The sequence below is a fragment of the Ambystoma mexicanum genome, chromosome 11, assembly GCF_040938575.1.
Source record: "Ambystoma mexicanum isolate Mex_15411 chromosome 11, UKY_AmexF1_1, whole genome shotgun sequence".
Lineage (NCBI taxonomy): Eukaryota > Metazoa > Chordata > Amphibia > Caudata > Ambystomatidae > Ambystoma > Ambystoma mexicanum.
The window spans coordinates 203,401,463-203,419,877 of NC_090934.1; the positions used below are offsets into that span (position 1 = coordinate 203,401,463).

The window sequence follows — 18,415 nt, forward strand, 5'->3', positions numbered from 1 at the left end:
TACCCAGTCCATCGGTGCATCTCAAGCCACGGGCTGCAGCTTTCCATTTTTTCCGGCACCCTGTGGAAGCAAAGACATTGGTTAGTAAACCTCCGTGAAACTTTCCTTACCTGCGCTGCATTCTTCTCGCCTCCGCCGACGCTGCTACTCGCATCTGCAAAACAAAAGGACATCATTAAAAAATACAAAACTCCATCTATATGCACGTGTTTTGGGCAGCGCTCATCTTTCTCACTCCTCAGCGCATTCCTCGACATCCATTTTTCTACCCAGCTGCTTCTGCGACCTGAAAAAGGAAAAGAGACATTAAGAAGTGCTTTTAACTTCGAATTGACATTTTCTACTTACTTGCCTGCAATACCTTCGCCATTCCATCGCTCTCCGGACCTCCATATTCAAGCAACCGCCGTTCGTGCTGCTAACAACGGCCTAGCTCCAAATCTTCATCCTCTGCAACCAAGAGGCTGGACAATTAACCAGTGAAGTAACTGGCTTCGGCGCCCCTGCACAGACGCAGGATGGAGAGCTCCGCTTTCACCTACATAAGGTGAGCACATTTAACCTACGAACTACTTGGGAGTACCAGGAAGGGGAGGCAGCTTACCCAGTCAGGCTTATATATCCATATTAACCCCTTGCTCTCATAATTGCAGACACCTCACCCTTCAGATCAAGATCTCAGTGAGGAAAGGGCCTTTCCAGGGTGGCATTCGAGGCCTGCGCGTGACCCTAGAAGACTCCGAGAACCCCCAGCCCAGACCTGTGCCTCCGAGGGATTCAGGTGAGCGTTACACATGCTCCTTGGGGACCAGCCACTCATTTTTTGTGTTGCTTTTTCAGAAGCTGGAGTAGTGGAGGGGGAAAGAACACATTTGAGGCCCTTTGTTTTTTGTGTGGCTTGAAGGACCAGTCGCTTTGCTTTCTACAGTTCTTTCTCCTTACTTGGAAGGACTTGCCTCCGATTTCAAACTTAGAGGATGATGGGGACTTGGGCTAAGGCTCTGAAATGGCTGAGAGGCATGTAGCACTTGTCTTCTCTTTTGTTAAGGCCTCATCAGTGAAGGCAAACAATTTGGTGCTGTCAAATAGGCAGACTGCGGAACTTCTCTCTTTTCTACAGAATAACTTCATGCTCTTAAACCAGTATCCACTTGACCCAGGAACATGCCTTGAGCCGCGGTGTCTTCATGCCGCAAGAATTTTCCAGCATATCAATGAACACTTGCTTAGATTTATTTATACCTGATCCTTCTTGCCTGAAGCCACATCTCCTTCCAGAATGTTAGATTGCAAGCCCCCAGAACCGCATCAGTGTTGGCCTGGTTCAGCACCATTATTTTCTAGTTGCCACGGTGGTCATGGAATTTTTCCTCTGTACTTGAGCATGTCAGTTTGGACAAAGAGCAGGATAATCTACAATGTGCCACTGTAGCTGCAACCACAGAGGATTGGGGACAAGTGTTTGAGCTGAGAAATAGCTTTCATCTTTTGGCCAGAATTTGGCGCCATAATGTTTACTCTGGGGTAAGCCTTTGGTTCGTGGGAGAGGGGACTCTCGGATGCTTTCCAGCTCTTTAATTACATGTTGTAGGGTAATTCTGGTCTTATTTTGCTTCCCAACCAAGACTGAAGATAAGATCCCTGTTCCTACAGTAGCTGGGTCTTGAAATTCTATGACTAGGAATTGCTTTATTGTGGAAGCGATCTATTCGCCCTCTAGATTCTCAACACTAAGCTCGGTAGATGTGTTTGCTGTACCAGTCCCAGGTGTTGGAAAAAGTCTCCTATACGTGGAGGGTCCACTGGCAAGAGAGAATGTGGTGGTTGCACCAGTGCTGGCAGAAGCATTGGGGCCTGATGGGGTTGATGCAGGTTGCAGTGGAACATAAGACATGACGTCTAGGATGATTTATTTAAAAGATTTTCCAAAGCTGGTTGCAGTCATGAACCTTTTAACATTTAGAAAAATGTATTCCCGCAGAGGAGAGGGAGTCTACACATAAGTAAGAGGTCATAATGGTGAAGCGTGCATGTGGAATGCTACTAACCTGATTTCTTGAGGCCTAGACATCATGGAGTAGGGAGTGAGGGTAACCCAAACATTGGCATGCTATAGGAAGACTACACCACTGATGGTTCCATCAGTTGCCTCATGGTACAGAGAAAACTGGAGTCAGTAACTAGTAAGGTACCTTGAGGCATTTCCTTCTCAAAAGATAGCTTAATAAGTCTTATCTATCTATCTATCTATCTATCTATCTATCTATCTATCTAGGCCCCTTTATGCCTAAAGCGTTACACACAGGAAAGTACACTGGATATCAAGTAAATCCCTAATATCCTGCTTGTTCTCTGTGGGTCCTTGGTGTGAACAGGTATACAGAGTTACTTATAGGACCCCTGTGGGATGCCAGGGTGCATGCTCATTTGAAATTCACAACCTACCCAATACATTAGCACAAAGGCCCGGATTCGCTATATGGAGCAGCACCTTAAGGCAGAGGTCTTCAAATTGTGGGGTGCGCCCCCATCCCAGGGGGCGATAGCCCAGCATAAAATGTGAAAAAAAATATATATTTTTTTTTAGATTGGAGGAAATGGGCACAGGCAGCTCACATGGTCAGACTGGACCATAAAACGGCCTTAGGCACGAAAAAGTGGGCAGCGGTTGCACATGGATATTCAATCCTTTAGTCACTGACTGTTTGAATAGTACCCAAGGGGGTGTTTCTTTGTTCAAATGTAAACAAATTGTGATATTTAAAGAATGTTTATTCAGCAATAATGGTCAAAACTACTAGCTGCATATTGAAGTAACTCCTCAAACTGGCCCAAAAAGGTGGCCCATTTTGACTGGCCTACAATAGCATTTTGCATTTTTTATACGAACATCGCCCTATTGCCCTATAGGCCAGTCCAAGTCTGGCCGCTCATCCATAATGGGTGAGGGGGGGCGTCCACCCACTGGCCCCGTCACCCATTATGGAGGAGCTGAGGAGCCAGCCCAGCTTTTTCCAGCTGATGGAGTGCTCCTGGGCTGGCTGAACTATCAAAGGGAAACACTGTTTGCCTTTGACAGTTCAGTTCCCCAGCCGCACATGATCACTGAGCCATGCAACGCTGGGGGCGTTTTGCTTCGCCAGCTTTGTATAGCTCATTGGAAATGCTGGCTGGGGCACTGCATGTATGTATGTGCGAGAGGGTGCTCCTGCGCCTCCTCGCACATACGGGCAGAGCAAGCTGGAGCGGGGCATTTTAGCAACTGCGCGCAGGCCGCTGCAGAAGGTACGTTTATGGTGATTTAGTTTTTATTTAAATATGTGTATGGATTCGTGTATGATAATGTTATGGGACTGTAGTGGGAGCAGGATGGACGGGAGCACTGGGATAGTGGTGGGAGCAGGGTGGGGAGAGGCCATGGTCTGTACTGGGAGTAGGGTGCAGGGACGGCGCGTAAAAGTTCATCTGGCCCATTTGGGGGGCGAGGGGGCAGCCTGCCCAAATCTTGCTCAGGGGGGGCCCAGGCCAGAAAAGTTTAAAGACCGCTGCCTTAAAGAAAGCCATAATTTCATATATGGGTAAATAGCTGAGGGTTCTAATTTAGCCTTTGTGGTTTCTTAGTTTTTCCTCTGGGGGATGTCCAAGCATTTCTTTGTCAGAGAGCTTCCAAAAATACATGTTTTTTACTCCTCTTATCTGGCAAATGCTCGGAAGGCAAATGGTGGAGAAGCAGGAGAGGTTCTCACACTAGCATAGACTGTGGAGATGAGGTTGTCGCACAATTTGCTATTGGGCAAAACAAAATCAGGCCCAATGAGTGCGAGTCGGTGAAGGCAAATTGCCTTTGACAGGTGAAAGTGTATGCACTGTGGCACCAAAGACAAGTGTGTGAGAAAAAAAAGAAAATAATGGAAGGTGAACTTCTAGTCCTGATGCTCCTGCCCTATGCGTTTGGTGGAAAGGACTGGCAGTTGGTGCTGCACAGGGGTTTGGACATGCCCTGGCACTGATTCTTTTTGGAAATCTATCTTACTTCCCAACATGCTCTAGTACCATGTCCAAACGATGGGATGTCCTATATATGCCTGGAGGAAGAGACCCAGAGGGGGGTGCAGGGCTGACAGAAGGAACTTGTATCCTGAGAACTGGTCTCCATAGATCTCAGGATGGAGCAGGACCTCTACTGCAGAATTGTAGTGCAAAAAACAAAACCTCCAGAGGGTGGGTATCATTCCACAGAGAAGAGGGTCTCTATAAGGGAACTCTTTGACACTATGACCCCCCTCCCCCCACAGGGCTACCTAATGAGAAGATAGTCCACAGCAGCAAAACCACTAAGAGAATAACTGCATGAAGAGACCAGTCTCTGCACACGCAGTAAAGTGTTCCTGTTTGTTGTAAAGTGCAGGAAAACCAGAGGGAAATATAGTAAGTGCTGGATCTTTTGAGCTAATTGTTTTACTGAGCATTTTCATTTGCTTTTGTGGAGTGTCGAGATGACCTGCTGGACAAACTAGCCTTACCTGTAGATGCTCTTGAATTGGCCCCCTGATATCCAAGACCTGTCCTCCCTTCACTACTGCTCTTGGAAGCTTGTTCAGGAACTGGTCCAGAGAGAGCTTGGGCCCTAACAAGAGTCAGAAATAGAATGGGTCAGAGCATCTGAAACTTACCACAGAAGAGGGAGTCATGAGATCCTCCCATCTCACTCACCTGGCGCCTCACTCGTTTCCAACGTGCTATCACCTCCAGACAGAGGACCTCCCACCACCTGTCCCTGGCCAGGAAACGTGTCCCACCGCTGGGTCTCACGGAATGTCACAGTTCTCCTATCAGTCACCTGAAAACAGATTAAAATGGGAGACGAAGTCAAGGGTTGCATTACAGCGGTAATTTAAGTTTAAAAAATACTGATTGTAAAGGGTTAGCAAGAATCTAGATCCAAGAGAGACCACAGAAATAACCATATCAGCATTCTTAAACACGTTTGTTTTCTCCAACTCCTTTGATGGGATTTGTACAGTTCACAAAGTGATTGCTGGTTTAGGCACACTGACTTTACCTTGCAATGCCGTTATGATCCCCACCACCATCATTAGATCTAATCATATCAAGGCTCCTACCACAGCTAAAACATCACTGAAATACAGTAAATATTAGGTCCTTCTCATTGCCATGGATTCTTCCAAATCAGTGGACCCCTGACCTACCTTAGCAACTACTGCCCCATCACCGATCTTCCCTTATTAGGTAAGATCATTAAGAAAGCTGTAGCCACAAAACTCCAACACGTTGTTGCCAGAAACTTTTCCAGCTCTACCAATCAGGCTTCAGACCCAGATGCAGTACGAAAATGTCCATCTTCAAGGTGATCGACGATGCCCTTAGCATCCTAGATGGTGGCCATCATTTCTTCCTGGTTCTCCTTGACCACCCAGCACCATTCAACACAGCAGACAGTGACACTCATCAACATTCAACATCGCTACATGGGGGGGGGGAATCAGCAAAACCGTCCTCAGCTGATTCAAATCCTACCTCGCTAAACTTCCATCAATTCCTCCAAATGGATTCTCCCTGATCACTGATTTCATCACCTGTGGCGTCCCACAAGGATCCATCCTCTCCCCTTTGATCTTTAACCTTTACATGGAACCGCTCCAAACCCCCTCTGACCCCACGCCCACCAATAAACAGATGACATGCAGCTGTATCTCAAGATATCCTCCATAGAAAACATACACAGGCTCAAGGCCTACCTCGCATTGATCCACTCCTACTGTCTAGGGCTCACCTGAAGCTCAACCTTTCCAGACTGAATTCACACTGTTGACCTAGAACCAGATCCCCCCCAGTTTATAGCGATTTTGCGATCCGTTGGCCGTTTTTGCAAAACAAATGTAAAAAAAATACTCAAGGGGCCAGTTTCTCAACTCTTTTTTTTTTTTTACTCAAGAAATTCAATGTGCAAGCACATCTCATCACTTGCGCAAAAAAACAAAAAAAAAAAAAAAAAAAAAAAAAGAGTAGTCCAATCCACAAAGGACATCTGAATGGACACCTTTTCTTATATGCGCCCATTCAGATGTCCTTTTTCACCCCTTTGCGCAAATCAGTGGGCCTTTCTGCACATTTAAAACCGCATCCCCAATTGACAAACAGATGCGCTTTTAAATGTGCAGACATTGTAAACAACCCTATGCGCCCACTTTAAATAGGTGCATGAGGGGTGCCACTGCATTACAGGGTCTTTACTGACCCTACTGACTTATGCAATATTTAAATGTTTAAAAAGTTTTTAAGTGTGACAGCAGCTGTCTCACTTGCATTTCTGTTCCCCAAATGGGGTAGAAATGTGTTCTTTTGCGTTGCATTTTACAGTGGCAGGACACTTAAGGGGCAGTCATGGTGAAATGCACAAGGAGCCTGCAGACCAATGTCCGGAGAGCTCTACCAACACAAACGTACTCAAGGCGGCTAGCCAGCGCATCATTTGCGCTACTGCTCAGCCCCGTGCAAATCCAGAGGTCACCTTTGAGAATAAGGTGGCCTGCTCATTTCCAAAAATGGGTTATCTAAAAACAGCACATCCTCTACTCTATTTTTAGATGCCCCATTTTTTGAGGATCTGGGCCAAAATCTACAGTTTTCAAAAAATTTCAAAATGGTCACAATATGTCAGAGAAAGGAGAAGGAGGGAGAGTGAGGGGTGAGCTGTGGAGTGGTCGGCAAGAAAGCAAAGGGAGATCAGAGGGAGAGCAAGGGATTAGAGGGGGAAGCGGTGGACAAGAGAGCAGAGCGGATTCAGTGGGGCGGTGGGCCAGAAATCAGAGAGGGAGCGGAGGTACAGAAAGTGGAAGGAGCGTGGGCTCGGGGGTAGGAGTGGGCCAAAAGCAGAGTGGGGTTGGCTGGAAAGAGGCAGTACATTGCAGATTGGGAGAAAGGATGGGAGATAGGATGCAAGATGCAGAAGTAGCATGCATGAATGAAGTACTGTATACTGCGGGAGGAATTGGGGGGCGTAAAGTGTGAGTTGGGAGTATGATTTGGAGTTTGGCAGGGACCGGAGAGCACAAATTGTGACTTGCCAGTGTGAGGGAGCATGTGAGTATGTGTATGACTGAGCGTGAGGTTCGAAAATACAAGTTGTGATGGGGAATTGGTGAGACGTGAGAGCTGTGTGGGTGTTTGGGGGATTGGAAAACATAGAAGGGGACTATTTTCAGCATTACAGCAGATAAAGATTAATAACGTTAATATTACATAGGCATGCACATTAAACCAAAAAACTGAGCCAAAACAAACACTGTTCTGCCAAGCCAGAGACATCTAGGACTCTTCCTATCCTGGCTCTCTTGTAGCCTTGCACACAGCCTCCTTCCTGCAATGTACCAATCTTGCACCCTGCAGTCAATAAGAATTGTGCTTAAAAAATGCAGCCATGGCCCTGCCGGTGGGGATTCCCCGATCATTCTTCAGATCACTCCTGAGGGTAGTCTCACACTTTGTGTGGAATGGGAAAACTCCGAGGCTATCTAGGGCGGTCTTAACCTCGGCAACTGGGGAAGGAGGGATGGCACTGCCCCACTTTCAAAAATATTACCAAGCGGCCCAATTGAAGGTGCTCCGGGAATGGCTGGGAGATGACCCACAACAATTATGGGCCGCACAAGATAGGGCGGTGGCTAGAACCCCACTAGTGGAATTACTCTGGAAGCAGAAACAACACAGAGACCCCAACACAGGGATCAGCGTTATACGGAGCACGACCCTGGAGGCATGGGACACCCAAACAAGAAAGGGCACAATGACCAACACAACAGGCCCATTCACCCCATTATGGAGGAACCCGCAGTTTCCGCCAGGGCTGGAGCAAGGAACATCAGACAAATGGGAAGAGGCGGGCATAACAAAAATAGGGGAAATGTTCTGCAACAATGAAATTATGCAATACGAAACATGCCTTGCACTCCCAACAAGAACCACACGGAACAGATATACTTATGAACAACTCAAGCACTGGCTAAAAACCCCCGAAATAACGAAGGCGGCCACGAGAACCCTAACCCCATTTGAGAAATACATCACAACCAACTCGGGGGCAAAGAAATGGATCTCGACACTATACTCCTTTATTAACAAACAAGATGAAGAGACCAAATGGGCATATATGCGCAAATGGGATAAAATGCTGGGAAGGGAACCAACGAGAAAACAGTGGGAGGACATTTGGGCCCAGATCCCTAAACTGACGAGAGCGGTGCAGATGAGAGAAATGTGGATAAAAATAGTGACTCAGTGGCACTACACGCCTGAGAGGCTACATACTATGTTCCCAGGAACATCTAACCTATGCTGGAGGGAGTGCGGAGAAGTAGGGACGTGGAGACACATCCGGTGGGCCTGCAGGGGGATAGTGCCGTTCTGGGAAGAAGTTAAAGGAGAAATGGGCAAGATTTTTCCAGATGTGGGACAACTAGATGAGAGCGTATGGATGTGTGGCATGGGAGACGACACTACAAGAAGCTACACGAAAGCACAACGGAGAAGCTTTATGGGACTTCTCATCGCGGCATGGACAACAATTGCGCAAAACTGGAAAAAGAAGGATACCCCGCTAATATTTATGTGGCTTCAAAAAGTATGGGCGCAGCTGGCAATGGAAAAAGTCACCCACATAATCCAAGGCACTAGGAGCAGGTTCTCCGAAGAATGGGGCGGGGTTCTGGAACACCTGCAGTCAGACTTTATGGAACAATGGTGCCCCCACAACATAAAGGTCACGGACATTTTCAATGCATAAAGACGTCCACGAATTGAGTCCCAAGGTCCCGGGGGGGAGGGGGGAGGGGGGAGGGTGAGTTGGGGGAGAAATGTTGGCACAAATTTTCTCTGTTTGTTGTGTTACGACTAATGAAAATAATAAAGATATGTTAAAAAAAAAAAAAAAATGCAGCCATAAATAAAGGTTTTTGCCGCAAAATTAGCCATTTCATGCCGCGAAATCCTGGACGGTCTGTAGAACATTCACTGCCCTAACATGCAGACCTGGCACTCTGCTATGAACCGCGAGGGCTTCACACCACAGCAGACCACCTGCGGCAAGTCCCTAGGGTTCTACACCGACAAATACCTCTCCTCCTTCAAGGAGCACACAGCATGAAAAACACAATTGACTTGTTACCAACTTTTCCTTCTAGAAAATCAAGCCCTTCATCCCGGCAAATAACTTCCAATCTGCTGTCCACGTCTTGGTCTTCTCCCACATGGATGGTAGGAATGCCCTTCTGGAAGGCCTTCCGGTGACTACCCTGGTACCCTTGAGATGTGTCCTACATGCTGCAGCACAACTCATCAAAGGACTGCAAAGTTCACCACATCACCCTGAGCCTCATTGAGCTGCACTGACTCCTGCTGCACGTAGGTATTATCTTCAAACCCCGTTGCATCATCTACTAGGCCATCACCCTCAAGTTCCAAATCTACCATGCTGAGAAGCTCAGCATCTATCGAGTAGTATGATCCACCAGGAGTAAAGACATGCACAAACTTTAACTCTGCTGTGCAGGAAGGAAGGAACCAGAAGACAGGCTTTCTCGGTCTATGCCCACAGACTCTGGAACCTACTTCACATTTTAGGAAGGATCTCAAGACCATCCTCTTCAAGGAATGGATCATCTCCAACACCTAGGTCCACACGCCCTCCTTTTGACATGTGACTGCACAGTCTGCTCCTCCCCGTTTCCTGTCCTAGTTGCTTGTAGGTCCCTTGCTGTCCCCACTCCCTTACATCTCTGCTTTCCTCACTGTGTACTTCCCCCATGTCTGTAAAGTGCTCCATTGTTTCTGGAAGCTAGGTCCACACTCAATAAATACCCTAATAATAATTGTCCACGGAATGCCCCATGAACCCAGATAATGGACTCCTCACATGGATAAGGCACACCCTGGACACGTTGGCCTTGAAGAAGCTTTTCAAACACTCATCTAAAAAACAATCATCCAGAGGATACCTCTGCCAATCAAGTAAGACCAAAATATTGGAATCACATTGACAAGCAATCTTTTTGTTGATTATTTGAGTGTCAAATAATCAAAGGGGTTTAAACCCATTGGTTCCACGTGAGGATACGCCGGTTCTTGTTCAAATATTTACTGGCTACAGCGTATAACAGTCACACTATCACTCGTCATTTCAAGCATGACAGGGTAGACCCCCAAAATACGCTATTGTTAAACTACAAGGAGTGCAGAGAGCTGCAGCCAAAATGATTATTAATCAGCCTCCTATATATAGAGCACAGAAAGCCTACCTCAGCTCACTGGCTCCCCGTAGAGAAACATTTGAAGATTCTCTGTATAATCAATATACGGTAAAGCACACTCTGTTATTGCGGATGCGTTTTAACTATACATTCCCTCTCAGACACTTTGGTCATCTGATACCTTCTCACTGAGCACGAAAAAAGGATTACAAATGTGCTGGAAGCCAAGGCTTCTCACAGGTGGGAGCTTTGGAATGGAATGCACTCCCACTTGAGCAAAGGTCTATTCCAAGATCCCTTTATCTTCAGAAAGAAACTGAAACTTTCCTATATATCTGGCCTTAATATTTCCCAATATGGCCTTAGTTTCTTCAGATATTTCACCACCTAGATACGCACATTGGGTGAATGTTAAGCTTTACAAATATTTCATAGAAATAGTAACCTCAACAAAAAGATAACTAAAAATAAAACAAAAGCATTGACAAATGCACCTACTACCGACAACTCTATATCTACACTTCAGAAACTTTAAAAATCCAAGAAAGCCCACTACACTGATTATCTAGAACAAGTGCAATGACCACTAAAACACATGTTCCAACATATCAAGGACATTAGGAATCCTAGTGGCCACTGGTGAGGTAGAGTGCAAAGGCTACACCCCCTCTCTGAGTGTAAAAGAAAGATCTGTGTTTAGAGTCAAATAAATTCTAAATGTACATATTCCACCTTTACAGAACCTTTGTCCCATGCCGCTAGACCAGGGTTTATGCTGTGGTTGATTAGGGGCATGTCCCACGCTACACACTTTTTGTTTTCATATCCTCATCAAGCCCTCAAGTCCTCTACGCAAATGCTGCAGAGGTTTCTATTGAGAGGCTAGCGGGCAGACAGAAAGGTTACTATGCCCTTTGATGACAGTATGTGATAGAGATGGACATCATAGCTGAGGGTATGCGGGTGTATGTTTTGTTATTGCTCCCCAGTATTTTTTACCCTTTTTCATTGCTCCAAGTGGTAGATTTCTTTTTGTTGGGGTTCGTGGCAGACAGCACGATGCAGTGCTTGAAGGTGAGTGTGCGGCATGGGTGTTCTGCAACAGCAGAGAGAGCGACTCGAAGTTGGCAGGGCCTCGAAAGGGGTGCGCTTCACTTGATGAGCTGTAGAACCACAGGGATGACCACTGTAGGAAATGGAGTGACCCAGCGAAAGTCTGAGATAGGCAGAATACTGCTCCTTTCGTTCTTGCACACGGTGCAGCATTGAGCTGTCTGTGCATTGGCAATCACTGAAGAAGACTTCTGCCCCCCCTCCCTTCACTACCAACTATCTTCATTCACCATCCAGAGCCACTGCTAGGGAGCATAAAGCAGACAAAAAATAAAAGAGAAGGAAACAAATATTAGCTGATGAGGTGGAGGGAGTCGTCCGTACAAGGCCAAATCCAACAAAACACCATGCTTGCCGCTAGCTTTAAATTGGTGGCAGGCACCTCTATAAACCAGAGGATTTACACTGTGGTGTCAGAGCTTCTGGTTCCACTGAAGGTATAAATGGACGCCATTTAGAAAACCTTCATGGGCAAGAGAAAGACCAACCAAGTCACCCAGCTGAACAAAGATGTTGACAATCAAAGGGAAAGTGCCATGGCCCGAAAGAAAGCCAAGTCCCCATGTCCCTGACAGAGAAGTTCTGCCGAGTTCAGAGAGTGAAGATGCCTTCTTTCCTGAATGGCAGACATGAAGTGTCTACCTCTAACTCGGTGAAAGTGACAATGAGCATAAAGGACCAGGACTATCAGGATTCTAGCATACTGCACAAGCCCAATCTCCCATGAAAAAGAAAAGAAAACAAGATAGGCCCCATCATAGTAAATAGAAAATGTACTTAGTCCCTTTTCTATGTCTGTGGTGTACCATTCCAGCAGCTAAGTGTACCCACTTAGGAGGGGAGTGTGGGATTTGTTCAGGGGTAGGAGTGGGTGGGGGCATTGGTATGCAACATAGAAGGCAACCCTGTTGCCTCGCCGCAAACAAGATGGCAGCACCTGCGGAAAGGCTTCAGGTGGCTGGATGAATGTGGGCGGCACACTGTTCTGACCCATGTTTCGACCCACCTAATTGTCTGAGTGCCCTGTCCTGGGTATGAAGAAGAAAAAACACATGAAAAGGCCCCAGACCAAGCAGACACGTAGAAGCAACACAGGCAATGCGCAGGTATCGGAAGAGGTGGATGAAATTCTTGATCAAGAGCGCTTGGTCCACCCCAACTTGGCAGAATGGACCTCCCAGTCGCCTCAGGTTGCCAAATACCAGTGCACATATCGAAGCTTCCCAACAACGTAAGTAGTAGGCTCAGGTCAGAATGTCCTTGTCTTAGCATTTCAAGAAAGGCCATAACTTCACCGGAGATGTGCTCCACAATTCTTACTTTCCTTGGCAAGTCAGGAAAGGAGCCCAACAGAATCATCAACAGGGCCTCGAAGGCCTGTGAGGACAAGTTGCTCGACATAACCCAGATCCTACCCAAAACACTTGGTCTGGCAGAGAGTGTAACCAATCATCCAGAAGTATCCGACTTACATTAAGGACACAATAGATTTCTTGAACAAACCTATCATACAGATCGACAAGGATGATGTACTAATCCCCATCAATGCATGTTGTTTGAATAATTCCATTCCCCATGCCTTAGGGCAATAGACAGAGTGGCTACTGCTAAAGGCAAAGAAGTGGGGGCTTCTAAAGAATGGGTCATGATCATGTTGGAGTTCATAGCCCAGAATTCCTATTTTGAACACAAACCAAAGTTTTATCTGCAAACTAGTGGAACAGCTATGGGGACCATCACGGTGCCAGCCTATGCCAAGTCTTTCATGTTGAAATTTGAACATGACCACATAATTCATCACCCAGTATGGCATAAGTATATACGATACTGGAGAGATTACATTGATGACATTTATTAATATGGATTGACACTTCAGAAACATTAACATCCTTCTTAGAGTATCTTAATATCATTGACAGCAGAATACAGTTCATTCTGGTGACCCTGGGCTTCATTACCTAGATGTATAGTTTATCCCGCCTGCACCTGGCTTCGAGACCTCCTTGGATCATCAGCCTATGGATTGCAACAATCTATTGTACAGAATGAGTTTTCATCCTCCCTTCACCATTAGGAGTTTACTATAGAGCCAACTACTACGTGTAAAATTAATAGTGAACATTGACAATGAGTACAAACAAGAATTAGACAAAATGATCACCAAATTCAAGGGAAGAGGATATTCAGATGATGAACTAACAGACGCTGGAAACAAACACCTCCAAACTTGTAACAGAAACCTTTATGATTCGTCAACAGAAACAGTGTTAAGTGTGAGGGATCAGAAGGGTGAGGTGGACAATGAAGTAAAGGGGTTTTAATGTCTGCCATTTTAAGAAATAAAACTGGTTGAATAAACGTCTCACTATTCCTACCCTCGCATGGATTTCCCTGCCTATAGTAAACTAAAAGGGAAAACTCTAACCAAGGGATCTCTAACCCTCATACTTATACAACAATCAACACAAACAGGTATAACATGGCAACCCAATTCAACAAATGTACACAACATGTAATCTGGTTCACAGTATAGTAAATGTTGCAGGGACTGGGCAAACTCCCCTTCCCCAGATCCACACAAGGTTCTTTCCACAGTTCAAAAGAAAATCAAGGAAATCCGGCTTTGACACAAAGTTTCGTAGTTCAATGAAGTAACTTGTCAAAGCCCAAAGCTCTCACTCCTACCCAAAGTATCTTGAAATGGAAAAGTCAAAAGCTTGCACACCTCCTGGAACGAGTACTCCTTCACATATTTGGCAACAACAAATGGTTTGGTCAGAATGGTCTGCTTCATGAATGATTGCAGGAAGAATTGTACCTTTTCCTCATTCAGCGTTCACAATTCTTCCCCAATTGCTACAACTTAATATGTTGCTTTCCAATAGTAACAACTCTTCAGCACTTGCTCCTTCTACTACCTCGCGTAACCTTTCAGCAGGTTTCTTCTGGGCAATTACCTCTTGCCTTACGGGTCTACTCTACCAGCCCGTCTACTTCATCAGAGCCCAAAACATAGTGCTTCAATGGTAACTTGCACAGTATAACAACAACCACTTCAATGGCCTCTTTGGCATAAACATGTCAACAGCTTTCAGGGAATAGAACATTCACACTGATCCTTGTCAGGACCTCTCCACAAACAATGCTCCTCTGTCTCTGGATAACCTCTTCTAGAAGGGCAGCATGTTTGCCCTCTTTCTTTTCCCTATTGCATCAATACCGAAAATAATGTTCAGGATCAAGTCTTTTCCTGCTTCTATTTTGGTGGTAGAAATCTGAATCTACATTAACCACAATAACAGGTGTCCCCAAACCTGAGTGGCGACCTTCACAAACTTGGGTCTTCTCACCATTCCCCTCTTGTGTTTGGCAACCATTATTAGAGTGATATTGCCAGTTTCTCAAGGTCTCTTGGCTTGGGTATTGGTGTGCCTGGGTTTCTAGTACAACCTCCCCACCAGGTTGTTGGTGTTTGCCCAAACTCATACTTTCCTTCCTGCACCTCGTTGGGTTTAATACCAGACTGATTAGCTTGCCTTTGGAAATGTGCAATGGTCCAGTATTTGCAAATTTGATTAGCTTGCCTTTCTAAGTTTGCAAAGTTTTGCAGGACTGCTGATACTGTGGCTTCTCCCGACCAGACGCACCTTCTTCCTTCTGTCGCTGCCTCCAACCCCCAGTTACTCTGACTCCAAAGAGTGTGCGGGTCAAAAACCCTGCCACCTGGGATCTCACGAGAGCTCACACTAGGCATGCTTCCTGCAGCGAAAGCTCTGCACGACGTAGTCCTCCAGGATAAACCATTTTTCCACACGCTTCCCACGGCATGGCCTTTGCAGTTTAGGATGATAAGAGGCACAGGCCCTCTCAGGCCAGACAGCGGTCCCGGCATCTTCCAGCTCCTCTACTACTGTCTCCCGCAGCATACACAGCCTGCACCACTTCTGCTTCTTCTCTACTACCTGCACCTGTGGGGGCCTTTTATGTCTCCCAGTCTCCCTCACGTGTAGGTCATTCTTGTTAATTAGCTGACCACTTCCACATCTTTGTTCCTCCGTCTCCCTCTTCCTCGTTCCCAGTACAAAGAATGAGTTTGTTTTCTTAACTTTTTCTTCATTTCAAATTTGATTTCCACTTTGTACAACATTTAACAAAGGGGTATTGCAAGAGTCAGTCATAAGACAGGTTTAAAAAGAGGAATATGGTTCTTTGCCCTTAAGACGTTCATTATTATACAACTTCCTTTTATTAGGCTTTTGGAACTAGAGGGATTTATAACTGCATGCCTTTCTTGGATTATAACAGGATGTTTGTTACTTTCACCACCACAATGTTCATAGTTGAATTTGTTCTCACTCAGAGTGTCTACTCGTGGAACAAGAGGTTTATGATGGCAACAAGCCATTACATAATGTGGTACTGATTGGACGTCCTCTAAATACTGTGTCTCATTCCATAGGTATCCCTCATTCTACTGGCCCTTGTTGGGAAGTGGGGACGATCGTCCCAGGCCCCCAAGAGGTTCCAGAAGAGATGGATACCTGTGAGTGTGTTGTAGGTATTTGGGAAAGTTATAGGAGAAGAGGGGGTGACGATAGAAGATGCCTTATGGGTAGGTATTATCTGTTTAGTTATAGATTGTGCTGGGAGTGTGTTTATTTATTTGATAATGCGCACCAGGCCCATGGGCAGCCGGGCGCAGCGGTACAAGAATACTCGAAGCTTAGTTACAATGTTACATAGTTGGTACGTGCATAAATTACATTACAGTGTGAGAAAACAAATACAGTGCAAGATTCAGTATAGGCAATTATTGTAGAGAGAGTAACACCATCTTGGAAAACAGCTGCCATTTTGTAATTGAGGACTAGCGCCGCACCGCAGCCAGGGCAGTAGGCCCAGGCCCAGAACATAGAGAAAAGCATGTGCATGCAGAGTTGGGTTGCCGCATAGGCAGTAGTGAGAAAGACCAAATTCGCGGACATTCATAAAGCTCTTATTGTGTCATACAATTAGCACTCGTATCCAATAAGGAATGTGGCGTGCAAGGCCATGAGGGGGCCGAGAGCTCCCTGCGAAAAATTATCCCATGAGAAGGAGGGCATGGGCCGCCGACCTTCACCTGTCCAAACCCTAAATTATAGTGCCCATATGCTCCCATTCCAAGATCTCAGCATTCCAGGGTACCGACCATAAAACTGTTAATTGCCAATTTATCAGGAAGATCACAGCAGAATATCCTGGACCCCTGTGATTTTTGCTGCGGGGTGCCAGGGAGGGAAAGTAAGAAATGTAAGCCTGGGGTGGGAAGAACTGGAACAGTGATAACGCGTCTGGGATCGAGCAGGGGTTTAGAGTTATCGTGACCTCAAAAGTAGCCTCTGTGCCCATGTCTGCAGTACCAGGTGCACATTAGGCCACACATAGGAGATGCACTGAATGGTGTTAGTAATTGGCAATTAGGAGCTTCACACTTGATGACGTAGACCGAAAGATGCCACATGGAAGAAGCTGGAACCAATGACCTAGAATCCCATTTGGAGCAGGCCGTCTATGTATAGGGTGGCACCAACCAGCTACTTGGATTTGTAACCTATGTGCTGTACGTCAGTTGTAATGCTTTTTACCTATAAAAACTGTTGCTCATGCTGATTTTGTCAGAGCGCTCCGTGGCAGCAGAGTTCTTTGTTGCCAAGTATTTGTATTTTTGTGAGATTAAACCTTGTTCTCCTGAGGTGAACTGGTCTTTTTTCCTTAGTGAGTTGTATTTTTTCTGGTGTGAGCATTGAGGGATCTCTTTACACCTTTTTCTCCGCTCGGGTGATCCTCCCGCAGTATACCACCCCTAAGGTCAGAATCAGGAAGCCTGGCGTTCTCCTTACCACCCGGGAGGATACTTTAGGTAGGGTTTCAATGAGGCATCCATAGAATTCATCACATAAGTCTACAAAAATTAAGAAGTCTGTATTGAAACACTGGCCCCTATTGAGTTCTAACAATAAATTACAGAACTTATTTGCAGAGAAACCTATTTTTGACTTTCAAAGGAACAGCAATTTGAAAGACCTGTTGGTGAAAAATAAGCCTAAGAATCCTAAAACACAGAAACCCAAAAATATAGGAAAATTTCTGTGTCTATCGTGCAACAGCTGCAACATTATCATTAAGGGAGACTTTATCACACACCCAAGAACAGGGGAGAAGACCAAACTAAAAGACTATTCTACATGCAATTCACAGATGGGCCAAACAAGCGGCAAAGCTCGTATACAGTGGAATTGAGCACAAGTAAAATATCAGAACATGTTTTTTTCATTTTGAGTCATTTCTTACGCGCACCAGACAGGTAATTGCATTTGGGCGCAGATGTTAACTAGAGATTGAGTGTACCGCTGTGGGAGACTGAAATAGCCCTAACAAGGATATATTCATTTAAATAGGAAGGTTTAAAGTTCTTTTCTAAACCTTGCCATGGTAGTGCATGAGCGGCGGATGCCAAAGGGCAACTGGTTCCATAGCTTGGGTCCAAACACAGAGAACCTCCTGTCACCTTTAGAGATGCATTTTGTCCTAGGGACGCGTAACAGGAGCTTATCTCCTGATCGGAGGTCTCTGTATGGATAGTAGTGAAGGATTCTAGTATTTCAATATCGGGGTGCAAGTCTATGGTAACACTTGTATACCAAGCATGCCACCTTAAATTTTATACGAGCCTCCACCATCAGCCAATGCAGTGCTTTCCTGGCTGTGGACACAAGATCTCTTTTACCCAGATGGGCCGTTAACCTGACTGCTGCATTCTGTGCCCTCTGTAGTCTTACCATTTGTTTCCCAGGGATCCCTGTCATAAGACTATTACAGTAGTCTAGGTGGGAGTTCACCAAGGCTCCCACCACTACTGGATAATCTTGAGGAATTAGAAAGGGGAGTATATTCCTAAACAGGCGCAGGGAATATTATACTGCTTTTACTTTTGCCCCTACCTGGGCTTCACTGGCAAGATTTTCTTGCCAGATACACCCAAGGTTCTTCACTTT

At 45.7% G+C, this 18,415-nt stretch overlaps 1 protein-coding gene across 2 annotated transcripts in view; it reads right to left on the bottom strand.

Annotated features, from left to right (window-relative positions):
- UBXN11 (UBX domain protein 11) overlaps positions 1-18,415 on the bottom strand; it is a 286,049-nt gene that overhangs the window by 49,936 nt on the left and 217,698 nt on the right. For both annotated transcript variants that reach the window (XM_069622845.1, XM_069622846.1), the window contains exons 10-11: positions 4,714-4,840; positions 4,524-4,627 (exon numbers count right to left, since the gene is read on the bottom strand). In XM_069622845.1, coding sequence (XP_069478946.1) covers positions 4,524-4,627; positions 4,714-4,840 — 231 coding nt within the window. The remainder of the gene's footprint in view (positions 1-4,523; positions 4,628-4,713; positions 4,841-18,415) is intronic.